The 26,091-nt window shown below is 37.8% G+C and overlaps 1 protein-coding gene across 4 annotated transcripts in view; it reads left to right on the plus strand.

The window, feature by feature from the left end:
- KITLG (KIT ligand) overlaps positions 1-26,091 on the plus strand; it is a 97,484-nt gene that overhangs the window by 56,157 nt on the left and 15,236 nt on the right. For 3 of the 4 annotated variants that reach the window (XM_066368673.1, XM_066368672.1, XM_066368674.1), the window contains 3 exons: positions 6,560-6,730; positions 9,888-10,047; positions 10,748-10,831. In XM_066368673.1, coding sequence (XP_066224770.1) covers positions 6,560-6,730; positions 9,888-10,047; positions 10,748-10,831 — 415 coding nt within the window. The remainder of the gene's footprint in view (positions 1-6,559; positions 6,731-9,887; positions 10,048-10,747; positions 10,832-26,091) is intronic. The other variant, XM_066368675.1, reaches the window with a different exon arrangement.

The following is a 26,091-nucleotide window of genomic DNA, read 5'->3' on the forward strand; positions in this document are numbered from 1 at the left end:
ATTGTTCCCCTCCACTCCCCTCCCTTCCCCATGCTGTTCCTTCCTCACTGTGCTATTTTATGTCTGGCTCAGGGGCCATTTATAGACCTGCCCTGGGAAACAACACAAAGTGTTTGGGCTGATTACTGTCTTAATCTGCTTGAGGTTTCTACATCATCTCAACTCAAAGAAGAAAACACAAAGTTAGGATGCCTAAAGTGAACACTGAATACCCAAATTAATTGTTTAGGGAGAGAACTAAAACAAATCAGGACAACACCCAGCTCGTCCAAAAGAGAATTAAGATTGTTGGAGACTACACTAGTAATAGGAGCACATAATGTTTTGGAAAGTGCTTTTATAGGGTTGTTTTAAATTTGCCTGCCAATGGAACATTTGAGAGTGGCAGGAGAGAGTCAGCTTTCTAGCCCTAAAAGTCAAAACCAGGAGAGTTTCTTTATGGCAATTGACATTTGTTATTTGATTGTAACAACTGCTGGGAGAAATTGGCTTTCATCAGTACCAGTCTGGATTCATTGAACTGAGATAGAATTAGCCATTTCACTACCTAGAGATCTCTGAACTGAGCTTAAGGACCAGTGCACCTGATCCAGATATTTGACCACAGAATCATGGTGAACCCAGAAGAAAAAATAATTTGTATGCTTTGACTATACTCACTGATGAAAGAACTAGTCGTGTGCTCTAGGGTCTTGTTTCCCGTATTTCTGTTCAAATTTGTGGTGTAACCATGGACAAGCCACGTTGTTGTTCTAGGCTTTGGTTTTCCCATTTATAATCTTGAGGCAACTGGACCACATGGTCTTCAGTACCCCTTCCAGATCTAAACGATTGTGATTCTAATGGCATGGCTTCAGAGTCTTCAGGGTTTGCTCAGCTGGGAGGCAAATGCTGGAAGCCCAGGGGAAAAGAAAGGGAATGTTTTGTGCACTGGGCATTCCTCGCTCTAATTCTGGCAAGACTGAGGTAAGACATATATTAAAGGAAACAAAGATACACAAACTGGGCAGTAATACTGGTAATTAGATTAATGGGGTGAGAAGACTGGGTGAATCCTCTTGTAACTATTCCTCAGAGGCCTCACAGTTTAAGATGAGCCAGGGCTTTCCTCCTTTAGATCTCTAAAGGATATTTGCCTCAGCACCCTTGTAGAGAACCCTCTCGTGGTGTAAACCTTGACCATAGGCCCACTAAGCAAGCACACAGGTATCTCTAGGAATAGCTACCAAATGAAAAATGGTGCCAGGTGCACCCAGAGAAGAAATGTTATACAGCAGGCCCTTGAATAAGGTCATTTCATTCGATGACGTTGTTTTGCAATTATGATGTTGATAGGAACTTAACTCTTGCTAAATATAAATGTAAATCAGCCTCTAGTAAAATTGGTGACATTTTATGTCCTTTTGCATAAAGTTGCAGAACCTATGACAATGTTGAGGACTTGATGTTAGTATGTTTTGTCCACCTTCATTTTCTGTTTCCATAAAGCTTATGTGACTGTTCCTAGTGACTCCTCTGCATATAAGCTGGGTGCAGAATAATGTGTCAGACTCTTTCAACTAATAACCCAGAACGGCTTCTTGAATGAAGCAGGAAGGTGGAAAGGAGAAAGCCTGCCAGAATTATTAGCAAGTCTCCACAGTGTTTTAAAGCTCAGAATTTATTTCAGCCTGGGTCTTAGCTTGACCAGTTCTGAAACTGCAGAAGTGTTATATCACATGTATCATGAAATTCATGTATCATCTATTTTAAATTTATTTGTTTTAGAATGTGCTTAGATATTTTCATTGTTGATCTTCAGAAGCATTAATGTTCCTAGTTATGTTTAGAATGCTTTCAATTATAGTAGTTTTTATATGTTTTTAAAAAATCATTTAGTTACATCATTAATTTGGTGCTTGTGGTACTTTAAAATACCTTAGTAAGTTCACAGTTTTTAACCAACTCCTCAGTGGTAGGGGCGTGCTAGCAGGTCAGAGATACTGATTATCATTGGTCAGTTAACTTTCTAGAATGACACATGTTATAAATATATAGGAATAGACAGGATATGTTATTTCAGCAGTCTTAGCTAGAATGGCTGTAGTTAACCCAGAAAATGTCAGACAGATGCCACCAAGAAAGAGATAAGAAATTGAGACTATGGAGTTAAGGAAAAGCCAGACATGTTTTCCCTTTCAAAGCAAGGAGTTTATTTCCTTTTTAATGTATATGGGTAAATAAAACTACATTACCTGTACTGCAGGAATGTGAAGGGTACTCTTTACCTCACTGCTTTGACTTCCTCTGTAGCTATCAACTTCCTAATCCTTCACATTCTTCTACTAGTGAAATAAAGAACGTTATTTATATCTTCATTCTTCTACTGAATATTGTGCGTTCATATTTATATAGAAGTATTTCAGTTTAAAATGGTCTCTGAAATATAAGACATAGTGACCATAATGCCTGTTATTAAGGCAAAGAAAAAAATTACAATTCTCAACTCCACAACCTTTAATCATTCATTTCCTAATCATAATCTAGGAAGAGTTGAACAACAAAAAGTCCTCCTATCATCTCACAAATGAAATATTTAGTTTGCTGTGTTTTGTTCTCTTTGTAAATCATTGACTATATTTAATTAAAAAGAAAATACCAAACTGCTTGGCGTTCTAGTGAAAACTGGTTACCTCTCTTGCAGGCAGACTGGTCAAAACTGGCTAATATTTAATGTTATTTGTTTACCTCAGTTTTATCTTTAATAAACCCAAGAATTTTAAGAAGCTAAAATGTAACTATATAAACAAGTTACCAAAAAGCTACAACTTTGAATTTATTGTACACTCTTTTCCAAGGAAATTATGGCAAGAATGAATAATGAAAGAAATACAAGACTTTCAGAAATACATTTTTCAGCAGTGTAGTCCAGAAGTTCATATCCTATCAACAAATTGTTCAGTACTTTAAAAAGACAGCTACTGGGGTAGGATTAGATAGTAGGAGTTCCATGATTTAACTGTAAGAAATTACAGGTTTACGGTTGAAATTTTTACTGGGGAAAGTTGATTGCTTGGACTGCTGATGAGGCATGTGAAGACGGCATGTGAAGACGAGAGGGTGGGTGGCAGGGAGGGTGTAGTTACAGCTAAAAAAGGACTTGAATACAGAATGTAAACATGGAGCCCAGTTAAAAACAGAGATAAACAGAAATATTGGTAAGCACCAGCATTCCCCAGTTTTAAAATAAGATACATAGTATAAACAAAATCTTTTTTTTACCTTAACCACAGAAAAGCAACAACAAAAAAAGGAACCTGTTCATTTTGAGGCAAAGACCATAGTAACAAAAGGAGTACCTTGGTTGAATTTGGAACAAGGGAATGTAATTTGGGTTCCTACATGTCAGAAGATCCAAGAGGAGGCTAGGCAAGCATGTTCAGTGGGTGGAGCAAAGGAAGAGTTTAAAGAGATTACTGTGTGGATTCTGCTTGCCTCAGAAAAATGTGCATAATTGAGAAAGGCTCTTTACCTTATAAATACTACTCAGACTGTATTTATAGTATGTGCTGTATGCCATACTCTAGGTAATCAGCCCCTTGCTGATAGGGCTGACTATCTAGGGGCAATTGTCATCCACCTAAATGGAGAGAAACTTGGAGAGCAGTTCACCCCCAAAGAAAAGACTGACAGCTTGGAAAGACTTGTACATGATGCAAACATGAACTTGCAGGTCCTTGAGATAAGCTTTGATTTAACAAAACAAAGAATCCATTCTGAACATAGTCTTGAAGAACTTGGTTGATGAGTTGAATGAAATGGCCTAATTGAATTAATTTACACTGGGGCTTTGTTTATTCTACTTAAAGGAAGCCAGAGCCAACAATCCTAAAAGTTTTGAATGACATTTAATGCTTCCAGGAATTGGAGCTTATCTGTAGATAAACCAGTTTCTTTTTTGGCTGTATTATATTAATTAAAACTGTTTTTGTTAAATGAATCTAAAATGGCCTCCTGTATAATTTAGAATAAATTACTTGATTTTCCCCTATAGTGATACTTTGCTGGTAAATAGAAAAATAATGTTTAGTGATTTAATTAATTTTATATGGCATTAGTTACTCTTTGTGATTTCAACACAATAGAAGAAATACTTAATTATTTAGGACCTTAATAAGCCAAGTCAATTTTAGCTATCTGTAATAATTGTCTTATTTTTCTCACTAATATTTTAGCAGAGTTAAAAAAAGAAATCAGGCCCTGGCCAGTTGGATCAGTGGTAGAGCGTCGGCATGGCATGCGGGGGACACGGGTTCGATTCCCGGCCAGGGCACATAGGAGAAGCGCCCATTTGCTTTTCCACCCCGCCCCCCCCTTCCTCTCTCTCTTTTCCCCTCCCGCAGCCAAGGCTCCATTGGAGCAAAGATGGCCCGGGCGCTGGGGATGGCTCCTTGGCCTCTGCCCCAGGCACTAGAGTGGCTCTGGTCGCGGCAGAATGACGCCCCGGAGGGGCAGAGCATCGCCCCCTGGTGGGCAGAGCATCGCCCCTGGTGGGCGTGCCGGGTGGATCCCGGTCGGGCGCATGCGGGAGTCTGTCTGATTGTCTCTCCCCGTTTCCAGCTTCAGAAAAATACAAAAAAAAAAAAACAAAAAAAAAGAAAAAGAAATCAGGCACTGGCTAATTTGTTCAGCGGTAGGTAGAGCGTTGGCCTGGCATGTGGATGTCCTAGGTTTGATTCCCGGTAGGGCACACAGGAGAAGTGACCATCTGCTTTTCCACCCCTCCTCCTCCTCCCCCCCCTTCCTCTCCCACAACCATGGCTCAGTTGGTTCAAGCTGGAGCCTCCACTTCAGGTGTTAAAAAAAAAAGCTCAGTTGCAAGTGCGGCCCCAGATGGGGGTTGCCAGGTGGATCCTGGTTGGGGCACATGTGCGTGTCTGTCTCTCTATCTCCCCTCCTCTCACTTGGAAAAGAAGAACAAAAAAATCAGAGCCTGTACTTACAGAAAAGATAGTCTTAAAATATATGAAGTACTTAAACTTATGGCCAATTATTAATTTTAAATAACATCACATTAATTTTTAAAATATTAAAATTCTAATATCCTAAGAAGTTTTTCCTAACAATCTAAACCTTTATGGACCCACAGCCATTCATAGTGGGGGTCAGCAGCTGCATCCCGGAGGTCAGATCCAGTCTGCTGCTTCATTTTGGCTGGCCAGCCAGCTGAGGTTGGTTTTTATAGGTGAACATTTGCAATCTAGATGATGATAGAGAATACTAACCTCAAACCTCAACTAAGCAATATGTTCACCCAAAATAAAGAATTCCATTCTTCTTGTTGGTATCTCAGTATTAGAAAAGAATGTAAATTCAATTATTATGCAAAGGAAATCCTATTCAATTTCTTAACATTTTTAATTTTGTGATAAAAAAAAAGTTTGTGGAAATTTGCTATCGTATGAACACACCTGCATAATGTCATTGAGTGTTGCCTATTGGCACACAAAGCCTGAAACATTTACAGCAAGTGTAGCCCAGATGTGTTTTTTCACATTCATTAGTTTTTTATTAACTCATGCAGCAATTTCTGAGCAACTCCCTTATTCCAGACACTGTTCTAGGCCCTAGGGATACTGTGGAGAACAAGATTTTATAAAAATCCTGCCCTCATGAAACTTATATTCAAATTATATACATTTTCACCCCACAACTCCCTTGCTCCATTATTCCATTTAATATACGGGCACGTGGTTGAGAGCATTTATGTAGTGTACCTGGAATTTCTCCACTGAATTGAGCCCAGGTGTGCCTGACTTTTAAGGCTTGAGCTTCTAACCAGGGGGCATGGCTAGCTTCTGAGCGTGGCTCCATGCTTGCTTCAGCGAGCATTTTCTGGCACCATCTTGAAATTCTTAATCATTTTTTGAACAAGTTTTTGAACATTAAATATATTTTCATTTTGTTCTTGACCCTCAAAACTATGTAGTGGGTCCTCCAATAAGGAAAAAGTGCTTCTCTCTCAGACAATATTTCTGCCAAGCTGTTGTTTTTTTCTAACACCCATGTGAACTCATCTATGAAGAAGACTTGAAACCTATCCGACACTTGAGAAACATCAGCTATTATTTATCTATTGTTTCATATTCCAGTTCAACCAAAAGACTAGAGGTTTCTTGAGGGCTAGTACTCTCTCTCCCAATAATTTTTCGTTAAGTCTCTCTCTGCCTAAAGCTCTTTTAAGAACACATTGAATACAGAATAAATATTTTTCAATCGCATTAAATTCCAATAATACCTGAACTTTGTGCAGGGTAAGAGTTGGCTGGTCTCATCTTAATTTACTTCCATGAAAGAGCAAAATCTTTACTATCGATGCTTTCCTCTAATCTATATGCATTTTTAAATTATGAAACAGATGTTCAGTCTAAATTAAACAGAACAACTGACCTGTTGTGGTAATAAGGAAATCCTTTGTCCGTAGTCAGTGACTGCAACATTGATGTCTTTGAAGGACGCTCCAAGTTTATACTGTATTTAAAATGGATGCTTTTTCTTCCTTTCTTTCAATTTCTTTCAGCCTAGTCATTGTTGGATAAGCGAAATGGTAGTACAGTTGTCAGTCAGCCTGACTGAACTTCTGGAAAAGTTTTCAAATATTTCTGAAGGTTTGAGTAATTATTCTATCATAGACAAACTTGGGAAAATAGTGGATGACCTTGTGGAATGCATGGAACAACACTCATCTGAGGTAACTTTATATTCATTGGGATTAGTGTTTACTACTCTTCTCTAAAATTTATGTTGATTGTGGGGTGGGGGCATCTTGATTTGTGATATATGTTTTTAATGTGTAAATTTGTAATTTAAAGATATTTTGAAAGATGAGCACAGAAAGATGCTTGTAGTTATGCTGATGTTGAAATGTACATTAAGACTTTAAAGTTGTCATTAAATATAAAAATTGATTTACACAATATAAAAATAATCCTAACTTTAGCCTGACCAGGCAGTGGCACAGTGGATAGAGCATCAGCCTGGGACACAGAAGACCCAGGTTCAAAACCCCAAGGTCACAGACTTGAGTGAGAGTTACCAGCTTGAGCATGGGGTCACTGGCTTGAGCTTGAGCTTGAGATCATAGACATGACTCCATGGTTGCTGGCTTGAGCAAAGGTCACTGGGTAGGGTGGATCCCCCTGGATCAAACAAGGCACATATGAGAAAGCATCGATGAACTACTAAAGTGTACCACAACAAAGAATTGATGCTTTTTATCGCTCTTCCTTTCTGTCTGTCCCTATATGTCCCTCTCTTTGTCTCTGTCTCTCTTACTAAATAAATAGATAATACTAACTTTATTTCATAAGTGAATGAAATTCTCATAACTTTCCTACTAGGTTACAAATGTTCATTTACCTTTAAATGGAAAATTGTCTATAATGAACACTTAAACTTGACCTCTTACGTATAGTAATCATATCATAACAAAGAAGCACATTTTAACATCTCCAAGTTATAGTATGATTTGTTATTACCCACTTCATAATATGAACATGGTAATGATCTGGGTTCAAGCATATTGAAGAGGCAGTATACCACTAGAGATTAAATCCAGTACAAATTGGAGTTCAAATCCTGACTCTGTCACTAATTAGTATTGTGAACTTCACCCGTCTATGCTATCTTCATGCCTGAAATGAGACAATAATTCATCACATAAAATTGACATTAGATGATTTGTGATGACTGCTTTGGCACTGCATCTGGAAAAACAGATGTTAATTTTTTTTTCAGAGACAGAGAGTGAGAGAGAGGGATGCATAGGGACAGATAGACAGGAACGGAGAGAGATCAGAAGCATCAATCATCAGTTTTTCATTGTGACACCTTAGTTGTTCATTGATTGCTTTCTCATATGTGCTTTGACCATGGGCTTCAGCAGACTGAGTAACTCCTTGCTCAAGCCAGCGACCTTGGGTCCAAGCTGGTGAGCTTTGCTCAAACCAGATGAGCCCGTGCTCAAGCTGGCTACCTCGGGGTCTTGAACCTAGGTCCTCCGCATCCCAGTCCAACACTCTATCCACTGTGCCACCACCTGGTCAGGCCAGATGTTAATATTTTTATTATGATGATTTTATAACATTGTATCTATAATAGAATAGGTCTTGGGACACCTGCTTTGGCAGAGTTCACAAGCCACCATTTAGCCTATAGTTCTTTTAGAGTTTTAAACTTAAGATTTTAAATATGATTCTGTATCATAATAAGTATTTCCTTCTATTTGAAATTCCAGTTACCCTTTAAGACTCAACATCAGTTCATTTGTATTCTCCAATCTCAGAATTCTCATCATGCTAATAACCTAATCACTATATTTTTTCAATTCTAATGTCTGACTCAGAATGTTTTCAACAATCAATGGTTAACATCTCTTTTTATATCATATTAGTACAAATAGTGTGCTGATGGTATTGATAAGAAGCAGGGGCCACAAAAAGTAGGGTATATCAGACAAGGTGTCATGAAGGAAATAATAAATACATTGGAGCTTGAAAGATGAGTTAGGTGTTCAGTAAATGGCGATGTCAGAAAGAGCATTCCAACTACCTAAGAATATGCATTTAATGATCATGACACTTTGGCTGGAACTGAGGAGATTCAAGCAGGTGGTATTTCTCAAGTTTTTTTGGAGATTGAGTAAATATATAAAGCACTTAGACAAAGAAGTACATAGTAAGTGCAGCTAAAGTGTTAACTCTTATTATTGGCTGATTTTCTTTATAGAGAGTCATGCATTTATAAATTTCTAAAATATAGCTTTGATTTGTTTTGGAGCAGGGACTTTAGAAACTAATCACTCTTTATTCTGTGTGACTTCTTTCACTCGGCATTATATTTATAAGATTTATGCACTTTGATGCAGATAGCTGTGGTTAATTTACTGCTTATATCAGGGGTCCCCAAACTACGGCCCGGCCCGCGGGCCGCATGCGGCCCCCTGAGGCCGCACTTCCGGAAGGGGCACCTCTTTCATTGGTTGTCAGTGAGAGGAGCATAGTTCCCATTGAAATACTGGTCAGTGTGTTGATTTAAATTTACTTGTTCTTTATTTTAAATATTGTATTTGTTCCCGTTTTGTTTTTTTACTTTAAAATATGTGCAGTGTGCATAAGGATTTGTTCATAGTTTTTTTTTTTATAGTCCGGCCCTCCAATGGTCTGAGGGACAGTGAACTGGCCCCCTGTGTAAAAGTTTGGGGACCCCTGGCTTATATAGTACTCCATTGATTCAACATACCACTATTGATTAAACCACTCTCCTGTTGACTGATGTAAGCGATTATAAACACTGCTGGTGTAAGAACTTTCTTACATGTCTCATGGTACATAAATACAAAAGCTTCACTAAGTGTTTGCTTAGGAGTGGAATTTCTGGGTCCAACTGTACCAGATAGTGTCAGATGTGCCAGTTTACATCATTCCATCATGTACAAGAGTCTCCTTAGCTCTATCCAAGTCCTTGCTAGTGTTTTAGCGTCAACAGTATTTAATGGTTGACTGGAGGATGTGTTATAGAGGTTTTCTTTTTAGTAAGGAATAATGATTTTAATGAGCATCTTTAAAAAGCAATGCCTCTAGTTAGGCTTATTTCATTGTTATGATGTTGAATTCACCTTACTCACCCCTACTGCCCATCCTGTTCCTTTTATCTGGGGTTGAGCCTCAAACTGAACTGAATGGGGTCACTATCCTCCTGTACACACTTTGAATTATGTATATTAAAACAGTTGTCTAAGAGTGTTAAAAGTTTTCCTTGAATCTTTGAAGGACATAGTCTTTTATTTTGACATCAGTTAAATCTGTAGACTATTTGAAAAATATAATCCTGTTATTTTCTTCTTCTAGAATGCAAAAAAATTATCTGAGAGCCTAGAACCCAAGCTGTTTACCCCTGAAGAATTCTTTAGAATTTTTAATAGATCCATCGATGCCTTCAAGGACTTGCAGATGGTGTCACCTAAAACTAGTGAATGTGTGGTTTCCTCAACATTAAGTCCTGGAAAAGGTAAGATGTGGAAGCATTTCTAATTTTAAATGTGAAAAGCAAGCTTGACTCTTCTATATATAGATAAGAATCTACCAAAAGATGTACGTGTGTTACATCTAATATAAAAGCAAATATTAAGCAGAAAAGAGATGAATGGTTAAGCCAATGTTTAAGCCAAAACAACATTCATAATTTTCAAATTAAAGAGTTGTGTGTAAGAAAATGATTGACTCATATTTTTCTTATTTGATATTTGTCAGTAAAGCACAACTATACCATTCTTCATCTCCCACCTTCTTAATGTCCCCTTCTCAGATCGTTTTCTAAAATGGTCTAACTCTGAATCAATGAATTCTGGTCTTCACTGGTTATTGTGTATTAAGACTCTTTCTTCCTCCCCCCACACTTTCCCCAGAGTCCCTATAATACAAAATCTTAATTACATCACTGTTTCTTATATGACCGATTATGAACGGTTTGCATTTTCTTACTTTTATTAGCCTATATGAGCAATGAATCTTTGTTCTATAAGGTGACTGGTAAATGTCTCAATAAAACTAGAACAGCAGGACTCAGCATGAAATCAATAGGATCTGAATAATCTAGAGTCAGGAAGTGGACCTGCAAAACTACTCTGGTATTGCACTTGGCCTTTTGGGAACTCTGTAATTTATTTAACTCGCCACACAACACTGACACGTTATTGCTTTCTATTTAGATTCCAGAGTCAGTGTCACAAAACCATTTATGTATCCCCCTGTTGCAGCCAACTCCCTTAGGAATGACAGCAGTAGCAGTAATAGTAAGTACATATATCTGATTTAATGCATGCATGGCTCCAATTAGCATCCCTAGGAGTATTGCATGGGCTCTAAAGGAAATTTCTACAATTATTACTGTTAATACTGTTCCATCACTGGTCTTCTTGGGAAATATTAGCTTTGTAGAATTGGGTTTCCCTGAAATTTGAGATAATGGTTGAGCCAATTAATTTTCTGCTAAGATTACTTTAAATAAGACATGAAATTACTTTTAGAACTATGAGTTAAGCTTTTCTCATTGCTGACTTAAAATGTGTTACGTGTAGAATTTGCCTGACAAAAATGGAATTTGAAAATGGAAAGTACAAATGCTAGTTGTGTGGAATTCCAAGGATACTTTCAATTTTGTATATATCAATATTGTGTTTGAAATTTGATGATTTTGTTATTTTACTATACAGTTATATGTTGGAGGAGAATAGGCTTCTCTCCCTGAAATTTCTGTCTTCTTTGGCCAGGAGTTCAGTTTCCTGGAAATCTAAGGTCCTCTTTTCAAATCCTGGCAAAGATTACTAGATTTACTGAATATTCTGACCCAGTCTCATGGAAGCTGTACAAGAAAAATTCATGCTGTGATCTTAGCTAAGAAAATCTAAATTTTAAGACTTAGTAATAGGGCACTGTCATATATTTAGGGACATAGAAGAGTTGTCAGTAAAAAGAAGCGATGACTTTATTACAAATCCACAGTAGCAGTTCTACATTTCAGGACATTTTTTTAAAAGAACCTCTAATATCCAATTTGTTTGGGAATCTTTGCCCCTAAAACTTGACGTAAATTAAAATGAGGCTATATATCACCTTTTTCCTTTTAAAAGTGAATATTTATACATTTTACTATAGGATATTAATGTGTTTGATTGCAGGTTGCTCACTGAGGATATATATAATATACAATACATGCAGAACCAAACCTTCAGAACTCTTCATATTCTGAATTACAGAATACTTCAGATCTGACAAGTTTTGTAAAGGGACTCTATGTGTGTTAGTCAATTAAGATCTTTCCTACTAATTATGGATTTTATTAATCTTTTCAAAGAAGCAACTTTTGGGCCCTGGCCAGTTAGCTCAGTGGTAGAGCATCAGCCTAGCCTGTGGAAGTCCTGGGTTCTATTCCTGGTCAGGGCATACAGGAGAAGCAACCATCTGCTTCACCCCTCCCCTCATCTCTCTCTCTCTCTTCCCTTCCCAATGTCATGACTTGAATGGTTGGTTCATGCAAAGTTGGCCTGGGTGCTGAGGATGGCTCCCAGACAGGCAGAGCATTACCTGGTTAAGGGGCTTGCTGGGTGGATCCCTGTTGGGGTGCATTCAGGAGTCTGTCTCTGCCTCCAATCTCTCAATTAAAAAAAAAAACTTTTGGCTTCTTATTTGTTTATATTTCTTTGATTTTTAAACTTTATTATTTCCTTCATTCTGTTATGGTTTAACTAGAAAGCCCGGCGGTCATACGAAATGACCGCTGTTCTAGATATTATAAATTGTAATTAAAATGATTTGTGCAAAGGTGTCTGCTAATTCAAACTGAATTACCCAGGGCAGGCGGCGAGGACGCCCCTTTGCTTACTGCCCCATGGGGTTTCCCCTTTCTACTTGCTTGAGTGCAATGAAGGAAACCACTGGCGGTACATTTCTTAAGAGCCACCGCTAGCTCAATAAATAAAGGTGATTTAAATAATAAAATGTTAATTCACATGTCAAAGATCTCTTTGTACACAACATTTCTTGTGTAGATCTTTCCATCATTTTTAAGCTCGCCTTGCAGAGGACCATCAATTATTTTTAATTTTACGTCCGTTCTTTCACGAACTCTTGAACAGGCAACATAAAGTTGACCGTGTCCAAAGGCAGGCTCAGGTAAAAAAATGCCAACACGCTTAAGCGTTTGGCCCTGAGATTTATTGATGGTCATAGCAAAGGCAAGTTTTACAGGAAATTGTCTACGTCTCAATTGAAATGGCAACCCTGTTTGAGATGGAGCCAAATCAATTCTTGGAATGACATGTATTTCACCTTTAGAGGAGCCAAAGACTTAGTATGACATTATTTTTCAATTGGAGAACCTCTAGTCTTGTACCATTGCAAAGACCCCTTCTGGTGTTAAGATTTCTTAACAGCATAATAATTGCTCCAATCTTTAACCTCAATTTGTGAGGTGGCATGCCAGAAGGCAGGACTATTTGAATGCCGTGGCAACTTCACCTCATTGGCTAGTACAGTTACACAAGCAACCAATAATCTATCGGTGACAAACAGACACTTAAGCCGCATATAATAAAGATTTGCTCAGTTTGTTCTAGCTTCTTAAGGTGGAAAATTAGATTATTGATTTTTTAAATCATTCTTCTTTTCTAATATAAGAACCTTAAAAGTATAAATCTCCTTGTAAGCCGCTTTAGCTGCATCCTATACATTTTGATGTTTCCACTATTTTTTCTTTAAAAATAGTTTTAACATCTTACGATTTCCTCTTTGATTCATGGGTTGATTGAAGTCAAAAGTGTGTTTTTACTAGATATCTTACTATTGTTACTGGTTTCTAAATGAATTCTGTTATTGTTGGGGAACATGCATTGTAATCTTTTGAAATTTGAGAATTATTTATGTGTATTACTCAGGTATGAGGTGTAGCATTCTCAAATTTCATCAGAGTGGTTGTTAGTGTTGTTCAGATCTTCTATAGTGTATCCTTATTAAATTTTTTGTCTAATCTTTTATCAGTTACTGCGAGAAGGGGAATTAAAAATCTTGCCTTTTCATTGTGGATTTGGCTGTTTCTTCTTTTTAAAGTACATCTCTGGTAGACAGGATATACTTGGGCCTTGCTATTTTATCCTGTTTTTCTAATGTTTAATTAGTATTTCATTCATTTATATATAATACAATTATTGGTATGGTTTGGTATGGGTTTATCGTTTTGTTATTTGTTTCCTGTTTGCTTCTGTTCATTTATTGATCCTTTGTTCCTTCTTTACATTCCTCTTCTGGGTTAAAGTGTGTAATTGTATATATGTGTATGTTCATTGTATTTTATTTACTCTGTGGGATTTTCTTTTTTTTTTTTTTTTTTATAATAAATTTTTTATTAATGGTAATGGGATGACATTAATAAATCAGGGTACATATATTCAAAGAAAACATGTCTAGGTTATTTTGTCATTAAATTATGTTGCAAACCCCTCGCCCAAAGTCAGACTGTCCTCCGCCACCCTCTATCTAGTTCTCTGTGCCCCTCCCCCTCCCCCTAACTCTTTCCCTCCCTCCCTCCCATGTCCTCCCTCCCCCCACCCTTGGTAACCACCACACTCTTGTCCATGTCTCTTAGTCTCATTTTTATGTTCCACCAATGTATGGAATCATGTAGTTCTTGTTTTTTTCTGATTTACTTATTTCACTTCTTATAATGTTATCAAGATCCCACAATTTTGCTGTAAATCATCTGATGTCATCATTTCTTATGGCTGAGTAGTATTCCATAGTGTATATGTGCCACATCTTCTTTATCCAGTCTTCTATTGAAGGGCTTTTTGGTTGTTTCCATGTCTTGGCCACTGTGAACAGTGCTGCAATGAACATGGGGCTACATGTGTCTTCACGTATCAATGTTTCTGAGGTTTTGGGGTATATACCCAGTAGAGGGATTGCTGGGTCATAAGGTAGTTCTATTTGCAGTTTTTTGAGGAACCACCATACTTTCCTCCATAATGGTTGTACTACTTTACAGTCCCACCAACAGTGAATGAGGGTTCCTTTTTCTCCACAGCCTCTCCAACATTTGCTATTACCCGTCTTGTTGATAATAGCTAATCTAACAGGAGTGAGGTGGTATCTCATTGTAGTTTTGATTTGCATTTCTCTAATAACTAATGAAACTGAGCATCTTTTCATATATCTGTTGGCCATTTGTATCTCTTCCAGGGAGAAGTGTCTGTTCATGTCCTCTTCCCATTTTTTTATTGGATTGTTTGTTTGTTTGTTGTTGAGTTTTATGAGTTCTTTGTAAATTTTGGATATTAGGCCCTTATCTGAGCTGTTGTTTGAAAATATCATTTCCCATTTAGTTGGCTGTCTGTTTATTTTTATATCAGTTTCTCTTGCTGAGCAAAAACTTTTTATTCTGATGTAGTCCCATTCATTTATCTTTGCCTTCACTTCTCTTGCCATTGGAGTCAAGTTCATAAAATGTTCTTTAAAACCCAGGTCCATGATTTTAGTACCTATGTCTTCTTCTATGTACTTTATTGTTTCAGGTCTTATATTTAGGTCTTTGATCCATTTTGAATTAATTTTAGTACACGGGGACAGGCTGTAGTCGAGTTTCATTCTTTTGCATGTGGCTTTCCAGTTTTCCCAACAACATTTGTTGAAGAGGCTTTCTTTTCTCCATTGTGTGTTGTTGGCCCCTTTATCAAAGATTATTTGACCATATATATGTGGTTTTATTTCTGGGCTTTCTATTCTGTTCCATTGGTCTGAGTGTCTATTTTTCTGCCAATACCATGCTGTTTTGATTATCGTGGCCCTATAATATAGTTTAAAGTCAGGTATTGTAATGCCCCCAGCTTCATTCTTTTTCCTTAGGATTGTTTTGGCTATTCGGGGTTTTTTATGGTTCCATATAAATCTGATGATTTTTTGTTCCATTTCTTTAAAAAATCTCATAGGGATTTTGATGGGAATTGCATTAAATTTGTATATTGCTTTGGGTAATATGGCCATTTTAATTATATTTATTCTTCCTATCCAAGAACAAGGAATATTTTTCCATCTCATTGTATCTTTTTCGATTTCTCTTAACAATGCTTTGTAATTTTCATTATATAGGTCCTTTACATTCTTTGTTGTTTATTCCTAGGTATTTTATTTTTTTTGTTGCAATCGTGAAGGGGATTATTTTTTTGAGTACGTTTTCTAATATTTCATTGTTGGCATATAGAAAAGCTATGGACTTTTGTATGTTAATTTTGTATCCTGCGACCTTACTGTATTGGTTTATTGTTTCTAATAATCTTTTTGTGGAGTACTTCGGGTTTTCGATGTATAGGATCATATCATCAGCAAAAAGTGATACCTTTACTTCTTCTTTTCCGATATGGATGCCTTTTATTTCTTTGTCTTGTCTGATTGCTCTGGCCAGAACTTCTAGCACCACGTTAAATAAGAGTGGAGAGAGTGGACAACCCTGTCTTGTTCCTGATTTAAGGTAGAAAGTCCTCAGTTTTATGCCATTTAATAGGATGTTGGCTGATGGTTTATCATATATGGCCTTTATCATGTTGATATATTTTCCTTCTATACCCATTTTGTTGAGAGTCTTAAACATAAAATTGTGTTGTATTTTATCAAAAGCCTTTTCTGCATCTATTGATAAGATCATGTGGTTTTTGTTCTTTGTTTTGTTGATATGGTGTATTACGTTAACCGTTTTGCGTATGTTGAACCATCCTTGAGATTCTGGGATGAATCCCACTTGATCATGATGTATTATTTTTTTAATTTGTTGTTGTATTCGGTTTGCCAGTATTTTGTTTAGTATTTTAGCATCTGTATTCATTAGAGATATTGGTCTGTAGTTTTCTTTCTTTGTGCCATCCTTGTCAGGTTTTGGTATGAGGGTTATGTTGGCCTCATAAAATGTATTTGGAAGTATTGCTTCTTCTTCAATTTTTTGGAAGACTTTGAGTAGAATAGGAACCAAGTCTTCTTTGAATGTTTGATAGAATTCACTAGTATAACCGTCTGGGCCTGGACTTTTATTTTTGGGGAGGTTTTTAATAGTTTTTTCTATTTCCTCCCTGCTGATTGGTCTGTTTAGGCTTTCTGCTTCTTCATGACTCAGTCTAGGAAGGTTGTATTGTTCTAGGAATTTATCCATTTCTTCTAGATTGTTGTATTTGGTGGCATATAATTTTTCATAGTATTCTACAATAATTCTTTGTATATCTATGATGTCTGTGGTGATCTCGCCTCTTTCATTTTGGATTTTATTTATTTGAGTCCTGTGCCTTTTTTCCTTGGTGAGTCTTGCCAAGGGTTTGTCAATTTTGTTGATCTTTTCAAAGAACCAGCTCCTTGTTTTATTGATTTTTTCTATAGTTTTTCTGTTCTCTATTTCATTTATTTCTGCTCTGATTTTTATTATCTCCTTTCTTCAGCTGGTTTTGGGTTGTCTTTGTTCTTCTTTTTCTAGTTCCTTAAGGTGTGAAGTTAAGTGGTTTACTTCGGCTCTCTCTTGTTTGTTCATATAGGCCTGAAGTGATATGAACTTTCCTCTTATTACTGCTTTTGCTGCATCCCAGAGATTCTGATATGTCGTATTTTCATTTTCATTTGTCTGTATATATCTTTTGATCTCTGCGCTTATTTCTTCTTTGACCCATTCATTTTTTAGATGTATGTTGTTTAGTTTCCACATTTTTGTGGGGTTTTCCCCCTCTTTTTTGCAGTTGAATTCTAGTTTCAAGGCTTTATGATCAGAAAATATGCTTGGTACAATTTCAATTTTTCTAAATTTGCTGATATTGTCTTTGTGGCCCAACATATGGTCAATTCTTGAGAATGTTCCATGTACACTAGAGAAAAATGTATACTCTGTCGCTTTGGGATGAAGTGTCCTGTAGATGTCTATCATATCCAGGTGTTCTAGTATTTCGTTTAAGGCCACTATGTCTTTGTTGATTCTCTGTTTGGATGACCGATCTAGAGCCGTCAGCGGTATATTGAGGTCTCCAAGTATGATTGTATTTTTGTTAGTTTTTGTTTTAAGGTCAATAAGTAGCTGTCTTATATATTTTGGTGCTCCTTGGTTTGGTGCATATATATTAAGGATTGTTATGTCTTCTTGATTCAGTGTCCCCTTAATCATTATGAAATGACCATTTTTGTCTCTGAGTACTTTTTCTGTCTTGTAGTCAGCATTATCAGATATGAGTATTGCTACACCTGCTTTTTTTTGGGTGTTGTTTGCTTGGAGTATTGTTTTCCAGCCTTTCACTTTGAATTTGTTTTTATCCTTGTTGCTTAGATGTGTTTCTTGTAGGCAGCATATAGTTGGATTTTCTTTTTTAATCCATTCTGCTACTCTGTGTCTTTTTATTGGTAAGTTTAATCCATTTACATTTAGTGTAATTATTGACACTTGTGGGTTCCCTACTGCCATTTTATAAATTGCTTTCTGTTAGTTTTGTATCTAGTTTGATTCTTCTCTTTTCTTTTTCTATCATTTGTTTTTGTTTGTTTGTGTTCCATACTTCTTTCCTCTGTTGCTACCTTTTTTAAGTCAAGTGTTTTTGTGGTGGTTTTTTCTAGGGTGGTTACCATTAAGTAATGAAAAGGGTACCTACCATATTCATTGTAGTACCCTATCTTATAAGTATTTCTGCACTTCATCGTCCTTTGCTACTGTTAATCTCCATCCTCTCCCCCCTTTTTTTCCTTTGTTGTCACAGTTTAAGTTTGCTTTTATTGTGTTCTTGATGGAGCTGTTACTTGTGGTGTTGTTTTCTTTTGTTCTTTGAATCTGGTTGGAAAACCCCCTTTAGTATTTCCTGGAGTGGGGGCTTTCTGTTGATAAATTCTCTCATTTTTTCTGTATTTGTGAATGTTTTTATATCTCCTTCATACTTGAAGGATAGCTTTGATGGGTATAGTATTCTTGGCTGAAAATTCCTCTCTTTCAGGGCTTTAAATATTGGGGTCCACTCTCTTCTATCTTGTAGAGTTTCTGCTGAGAAATCTGATGATAATCTAATAGGCCTTCCTTTATATGTTGTACTCTTCTTTTCCCTGGCTGCCTTGAGAATTTTTTCTTTGTCATTGGTTTGTGTCATCTTTATTATGATGTGCCTTGGAGTGGGTTTGTTGGGGTTAAGAAAACTCGGTGTTCTGTTTGCTTCTTGAATTTGAGGCTTTAGTTCTTTCCACAGGCTTGGGAAGTTCTCGTCTATTATTTGTTTGAGTATATTCTCCATTCCATTTTCTTTCTCTTCTCCCTCTGATATACCTATTATTCTTATGTTATTCTTTCTGATGGAGTCAGACAATTCCTGTAGGGCTTTCTCGTTTTTTATTATTTTTGAGTCTCTTTCTTCTTCTCTCTGTTGTGCCTCAAGTTGTTTGTCTTCTATTTCACTAATCCTATCTTCAATCTGGACTGTTCTGTTAGCTAAGCTTGTTACCTCGTTTTTCAGCTCGTGAATTGAGTTTTTCATTTCTGTTTGATTTGTTTTTATAGTTTCAATTTCCTTGGTAATATATTCTTTGTGTTCATTGAGTTGTTTTCTGATCTCCCTATATTGCCTTTCTGTGTTTTCTTGTATATCTCTGAGTATTTTTAAGATTTCTATTTTAAATTCTCTGTCATTTAGCTCCAAGGCTTCCAATATGTTGTCTTTTTTCCATAGATTTTTCCACATCTATTTGTGTTACCTCTCTTTCTTTTGTATCCATAATATTCGATTTCCTTTTTCTTATCGGCATCTGAGGGTGGTCTTGTTGATAGCACTAATTAGAATTAATAAAGAGTAAAAAGAAAAAAAAAAAAAAAGGTAAAACACCCCACAAAAAAAAAACAGTAATAATTTATTATTTCCCCCTTTTTCCTTTCTTCTCTTTCCCTCCTCTCCCCTTCTCAGGGAAATATCGTGCCTATAATGGAGGGCCTGATTTGGGGTGAAGAGTTCAAGGGGCAAAAAAAGGGAGTAGGGACCTACTAAATGCAAAAAAAAAAAAAAGAAAAAGAAAATCTTAGACAAGCATAAGATGATTTGCTTGTAAGTGATGGTCAACTAAGAGATATAATGAGAGGGATAAGAGGGAACCAGAAAAAAGGACCAAAAAAGAATAATAAAGAAGAAAAAAATAAAAATAATAAGTAAAAATCTGTTGTATTAAGTGGAGCGAAGACTAAATACAATGGAGACCTTGGGTTGGGAGGACCCAAAATGCCACAAAAATAAACAAACAAGAAAAAAAATAAAAACAAAAGCAAAAAAGAAATATAAAGCCAAAAAAAGCCTTGAGTCCCAAATTAATTTGTTCGTGATTGAGGATTAAATGGGAGGAAAGTAAAATGAGAAAAGAAAAAACGAATAGAAAGGAAAAAATAAGAAAAAGAGAAAAACGAAAGAAGAAATAAAATAGGAAGAGAAAAAAAACAAAATAAAGCAAGACAAAAAAAAAACAAAAGAGGAGAGAGTGAGAGTTAAGTGTTTTGGAGTATAACCTTAAAGGAGGGTGAGGATGAAGAAGAGAAATAAAATGTAACACTCATGGGTAGTGTAGTTCAAGAAAAGGGAAGCATAAGATGGGCAGAGAATAGAAGGACCGAGGTGGAGGAAATAAAGGCAATAAGATAGAAGAAACAAACAACAACAACAACCAAAAAATTAGTGGAACAAGTTGTAAAGTCTGTGGATTTTTCTTGATTTTGAGAGGTTAACTTCTTCCTTTTTCTTTTCTCTCCCTCTTCCTGGTCGGTGACTCTGTACCCCAGGCTCTGCCCCTGTGTCACACTTAGGTAGGGATTTGCAGTTGATGGGATTCTATGGCAATGTCATATAATTGGCTTTAGTCTTGCTGGTAGTCAAGGCTTGTTGGCGTTTGCAGGGTCCAACGATGAGAGAGTTTGCTTTCCTGGATTCTCTCTCCTAGTCCCCCCTTTCTGAATTAGCAGCCTGGTGATCCAGCTATAAGGCTGCCACTGCTTCTGCCTGGGGAGTAAGAGGCTCAAAGAGCTGGGAAATCCCCATTCTATCCCCACTCAGTGCAAGGCTTTGGGAAAGGCTCTGGCAGTCAGGGCCTCCAGTGTAATCAGGCGGGGGTGGGAGTCAATTGTTGTCAAGGTGACTGTTCAGCGCCTATCATTCAGTTGGACCTCTCAACCCAGGCTTTCCACACTTTGTAGCCTGTTTTTGCTGGGAAGAAGAGGCACTAGTCTCTGCTTGCGACTAGTGTAGTATAGATCTTATTATCTGCCAAGTCCTTCTTGTTAGCGTTTATCCCTGAATATGGAGGCTCTATCAATCAGAAGTTGCCCCCGCCCCTTTAGCGAGAGGCACTAAAAAATATCACGCCTCTTGTCTTGGATCGCTGAACTGAGAGAGATCTTATCAATTAGAACCGAGGGTGCGCAGATTTCATGGGTTAAGCTAATTTCAGTGATTGGGTCGCAGCTGTGCTCCCGAAGGTATTTTAGGCTGCCTGCGTGCGCCCCTCCCCCAACGCTTGATTGTTAGCTTGAATGGCTGGGTGAGGTGCCCCGCCCACGGAGAGAATCTCCCAAGCCTCTCCCGTTCGCCCTGCCGCTGGCGGCTGGATCGCACCAGGTGCAGGATAATGGCGCACCCTGGATGTGCGGGCCAGTAGGGCGCTCTGGACGCGTGGAATGCCCAGGGCACGCGCGCAAATGGGGTGCTCCGGGCACCAGTGGCTGGCGACTCTCACTCGTAGTGCGCGGGCCGCTGGGAACGTAAGTGGTGCTCGCTCTGCAACCGGACCGGGCGCGTGCCCAGCGGCTCGCGGCGGCTCGCGGCGGCTCGCCACTCCCGAGTGTGGGCTGACTCACCACAGGTGCACTTCCTCGCGGCTTGAATGAACGTCCCTGCGGTAGCTTCCTCCACACCCTCGTCTCTCAGATTCAAGTGATAACAGTCCTTTCGCTTTCAGTTTGTGTGGAATTCTGGAATGCTCCGAGGATAAATTTTTCTGTTTCTAGTTGATAAATTTTTTGTGATTTAGGGGAGAGCTGTCGGACGCGCTGCTCACGGCGCCATTTCCATCTACTCTGTGGGATTTTCAACAGCACCTCTTGGCCTTATGTTGTGGTTGCTTTAGGAATTACACGATATGCATCCTGACTCATAATATCCTACTTAGAGTTAATACTGTAACACTTCAAAAAATAGTAAGAACCTTGAAACAGGATACTGCCTCTTACCCCCAGCCATCTTTTGTGCTGCACTGACATATATACCTTCATAGTTACAAACACTGCTGGAGTCTTATTACTGATTTAAACCATCATCATCTTATTTACTCATATATTTATTATTTCTTGTATTCTTCATTCCCTCTTGGAAATCCAAGTTTCCATCCAGTGTTCATTCCTTCCAGGCTGAATAACTTCCTTTATCTTTTCTTGTAGTGCATATCTGCTGGCCATAATCTTTTTTTCTTTTAATTGAAATATGTATTTTTTTCTTTAGTATTACAGGTATTATTTACTAGATTAGCAGAATTTTTTTCTTTCAGTCCTTTAATGATGTTACTCTGTCCTCCTGCTTATATTGTTTCTGACAAAAAGGCAACCAACATTTGTATATGTTTTTTTCTTGTATGTATTAGGACATTTTTCCCTCTGCCTTCTTTCCACATTTTCTTCTGATTAGCAGGTTAACTAAGCCAAGTTGTAGTTTTCTTTGTGTTTATCTTTCTTGAAGGTGTAAGTTTATTTCTCCCAAATTTGGGGAAGATTTTCCCATAACTTTTTATTTTTTATTGTCCCACATCTCCTTCTGAGAGACAAATCACTTATATGGGGCAGTTTGATATTGTCTCACAGATCATGGAGATTTTGTTCAGTTTTTCTTTTTCTTTTTTTAAACCTCTCTTCATTCTTCAAGATGAATAATTTCTGCTTATCTGTTTTAAAGTTCCCTGACTCTGTCTTCTGCCATCACCAATCTGCTGTTTTTCATCTAATTCATTTTGTTGACATTTTTAATTAAAAAAAATTTTAGAATAGTTGAAGCAAAATTGAGAGGATGGTACGGAGGTTTCTCACATATCTCCTGCCCCCACCCTTGTGGGACATTTAGTACAATTGATGAACCTGCATAGACATATCATTATCACCCATAGTTTACAAAAGGTTCACTTTTGGTGTTTTACATTCTATGGATTTGGATCATGGGCAGGTTTTCATTTCTAAGCTTATACTTTTTATTATAGAACTTCCATTTGACCACATTTTATATTTTTCTGCTGAGATTTTCCTCCATGTATTCATATTATTCATGAATATACAGACTATTCATATGATATTCAACAATACTATAGTTTTGGCTCTTGGATACAGTTATAATAGCTGCTCTAAGTTTCTTGTCCTTAATTTCAGCATGTAGGTTATCTCAGGATTATTTTCTATTGACTGATTATTTTTTTCTCTCTGATTATGCATCACATTTCCCTTTAGATGGCTGCTAATTATTAAAAATGTGCTGGATACGATGGATACTACGTTAGTGAGCACCTAGATTTTGTAGCAGTCCTTTAGAGACTGTTGAGTTTTGTTCCAGTGGGCATTTCAACCACGGTAGTTTTTGCTTTCTGTAGTTTCAGTTACCCATAGTCAACTGTGGCCTGACTATTTTAAATGGAAAATTCCAGAAGTAACTCATAAGTTTTAAATTGTATGCTATTATGAGTAGCATTATAAAATCTCTCATTGTCTTGCCCATCCTACCAGGATGTGACTCATCCCTTTGTCCTGAGTATATCCATTCTGTATACACTACATGCCTGTTAGGTCACTTAGTAGCCAGAAAACCTTTCCATTCCATACTCGTCAGAACTCTTTGGTCTCTGAATGACTGTCACGGTCTCTGATAAAGTCATAGCTTCCAGACATCGTATTGTTTATTGTCAGGTTTTGTGAAGTCTCTCCCTGAGTATAGATAGCTTATTATTTGACCAATGACTTAAGGGGACTCTTCTGAAGAATTCTGGGGCTCCTTGTCTTCTTGGCTCCTTTCCTCCAACTAACCCTGCTCTACAACCCTCCGGCCATGTCAGAAACCCTGAACTTCAGCCTGATTTCCTGCCTCCGTGAGAATACTGAGGCCTACTTCGGTTCCATCTTCCATGCTTCAGTCGGAAGGTGCCTCCTAGCCAGAAAATCAGTACATACAATCCTGGGCCTTGTTGTGTGTGTTTTCACTCTCGCCAGGATTACACTCTTGTATAGCCTATTGGCTAATGTCTGAAAACAATGCCTCAGATAATTTGTCTAGTATAATAATTATTTAGGTTGGGAAGGCTAGTCTGCTACCACATGGTTGGAAGCAAAAGTCTTTCCTACATACCTTAAAAGACAAAGTGAATGCAAAACACCTCTTCAGTCCTATGCCTCTGAGTATGAGGGAATTTTTTAAATTGCAAAAGGAATGGTCAGTCATCTTTACTTGTGTTTTTGCCTTTTTTTTTTTTTTTTTGGTCCTTTTTGTGAACAATCTAGGACTTGCACAGTATGCAGCTTTTAGCCAGGTGATGTCACTCATAAATGTGTCACTTAGATACCCCTGCATCAGACCAGCTCTTCTTGAGCTTGCATTATCGTAAGAGAAACAGATATAAATAAGATGCTCAGTATTTTGTTATATTCACATATTATGCTTATGCATGTATAAAATATACAGTTGACCCTTGAACAACACTGGTTTAAACTGCGGAGACTCACTTATACATGGACCTTTTTTTTCAGTAACTACCTGAACTAATTTTGTCTGCAGTTGGGAGTTCACAGATGTGGAAGACCCACTGTGTGCGCTGATCAATTCCATTTCATAAAGGGAACGTGGGCATCTGCAGATTTTTTGTATCTACAGGGGGTCCTCCTCAGATATCAAGGATAGTTAAGTTTTGAGAGAGTCAACTTAATATATATATAATAATAGACATATGTAAATGTTTTTAGTGGTAGCAGACAGGAGGGAGAACTATTTTGGGAATAGGGTCAGAAAAATGTGAAGAAAGCATGCTAGTTTTCAAGGATAACAGCCAAAAAGTAGCTGTGCTAACCAGGGGACTCTGGGCTGTTTGAAGGAGCAGTCCAGAAATGTTGGTCTCCTCTCTAGCTTCTAAGGGAGAATCCAGGTCATGCAAAGGGAGTTGTATTTTCAAAGTTACAGTAATAACTTATGTACCAGGCTAAAAGGATATTTTAAAATGTTTATTTGCGATCCTTGTAGACAGCATTTAAATGAAATAGGAGGAAATCCTTACTTTGACATTACTTTATACATCTCCTCTAGACATAGTCCAGTCGGACTGCCTTGGGGTTATATCCCAGGCCTTGCCTAGCTGTGTGACCTTGGGCAAGGTATTCTCTCTGGAACCCTAATCAAAGGGAGGACAGTACCTCCCTCGTGGGGTTTCTATGAATTTCAAATGTTAATACGTGTATACTTGGAGCCATGCCTTATGGGCAGTATGTGTTCATCATTAATGATTAGAACTATTAGAAGCACTAAGGCTGTGGGTCAGTGACTGGCAAGCCTATGGTGAGCTTCGGATCTGAACTAGGAGGCAGCACTGCATAGCGTGTTTTCTAAGGGCCAAGATCCCTGTTCACAGGAGTGATACTTGTAAACAGACTTACTCAGAAAAGGAGTTCAGCAAATTTGTAGCACAGTTTTTTACGTTCTGTATTTGTACAGATGTTGGGTATTATTAATCAAACCAAACAAGTCAGTTCCCACAAATTCTGGACGGTGGACCATTTTTGTAATACTGAGATACAATTACTGTATTAACAACCCAGGAACTTGGGATTACTCAAATCCTATCCAGATGAGCTCCCTCATTCCACAAAGTTTCTTTGGGCAATCATTACATAAAAGCAAGGCTTTGTTTCTGGCTTGGGCTTTGGCCCCAGATACCCTTCACATGGGCGTTGAGACACCCAATTCAAATCTCACGGATCCTTTGGTGGGTAACAGCAGTAGCACGTGTTGGGAGTCAGGCTAGAGAGAGAGGTGTAAGCAAGCCTTTTCTAATATCATTTTTTTCTCTCCATGCAAGAGAGATGGCAGTAGCATTAGAGGGAACCAAAGGCCTGGCTATTAAGCCACTTGAATTAACAGAAGAAAGAACTAAATTGAGGAAACCTTGGCATCTGTAGGAAGTGATGCTCAGTTCCTGCGTCCGGTTCTCCTCCCCGTCTTGACCAGGCCCTTCCCGCCCTGTGCCCTGCAGGAGGGCTGCTGCTGGTGGACAGTCAGTTTCCAGGAATTTGCTTGGGGCCCTAGTTCCAGGGGTGGAACTTTCAAAGTGGTTAAAAAGTCACAGTACTCTGAGAGCTTGAAGATAGGAACACGCCTCAGTTAGGTTCCTCCTCCAACGTGGCATTGCCCCTTCTTCTACCTGAGGATAATTTTAAGTGATGACTGCCAGAATACATTACTCTCTAGGCTTTTTTGCTAGTGTGTGTGGTCTCTTCTCTGGTCTGAATGGTGCAAGT

Source organism: Saccopteryx leptura, chromosome 2 (genome assembly GCF_036850995.1).
Source record: "Saccopteryx leptura isolate mSacLep1 chromosome 2, mSacLep1_pri_phased_curated, whole genome shotgun sequence".
NCBI classification, from domain to species: domain Eukaryota; kingdom Metazoa; phylum Chordata; class Mammalia; order Chiroptera; family Emballonuridae; genus Saccopteryx; species Saccopteryx leptura.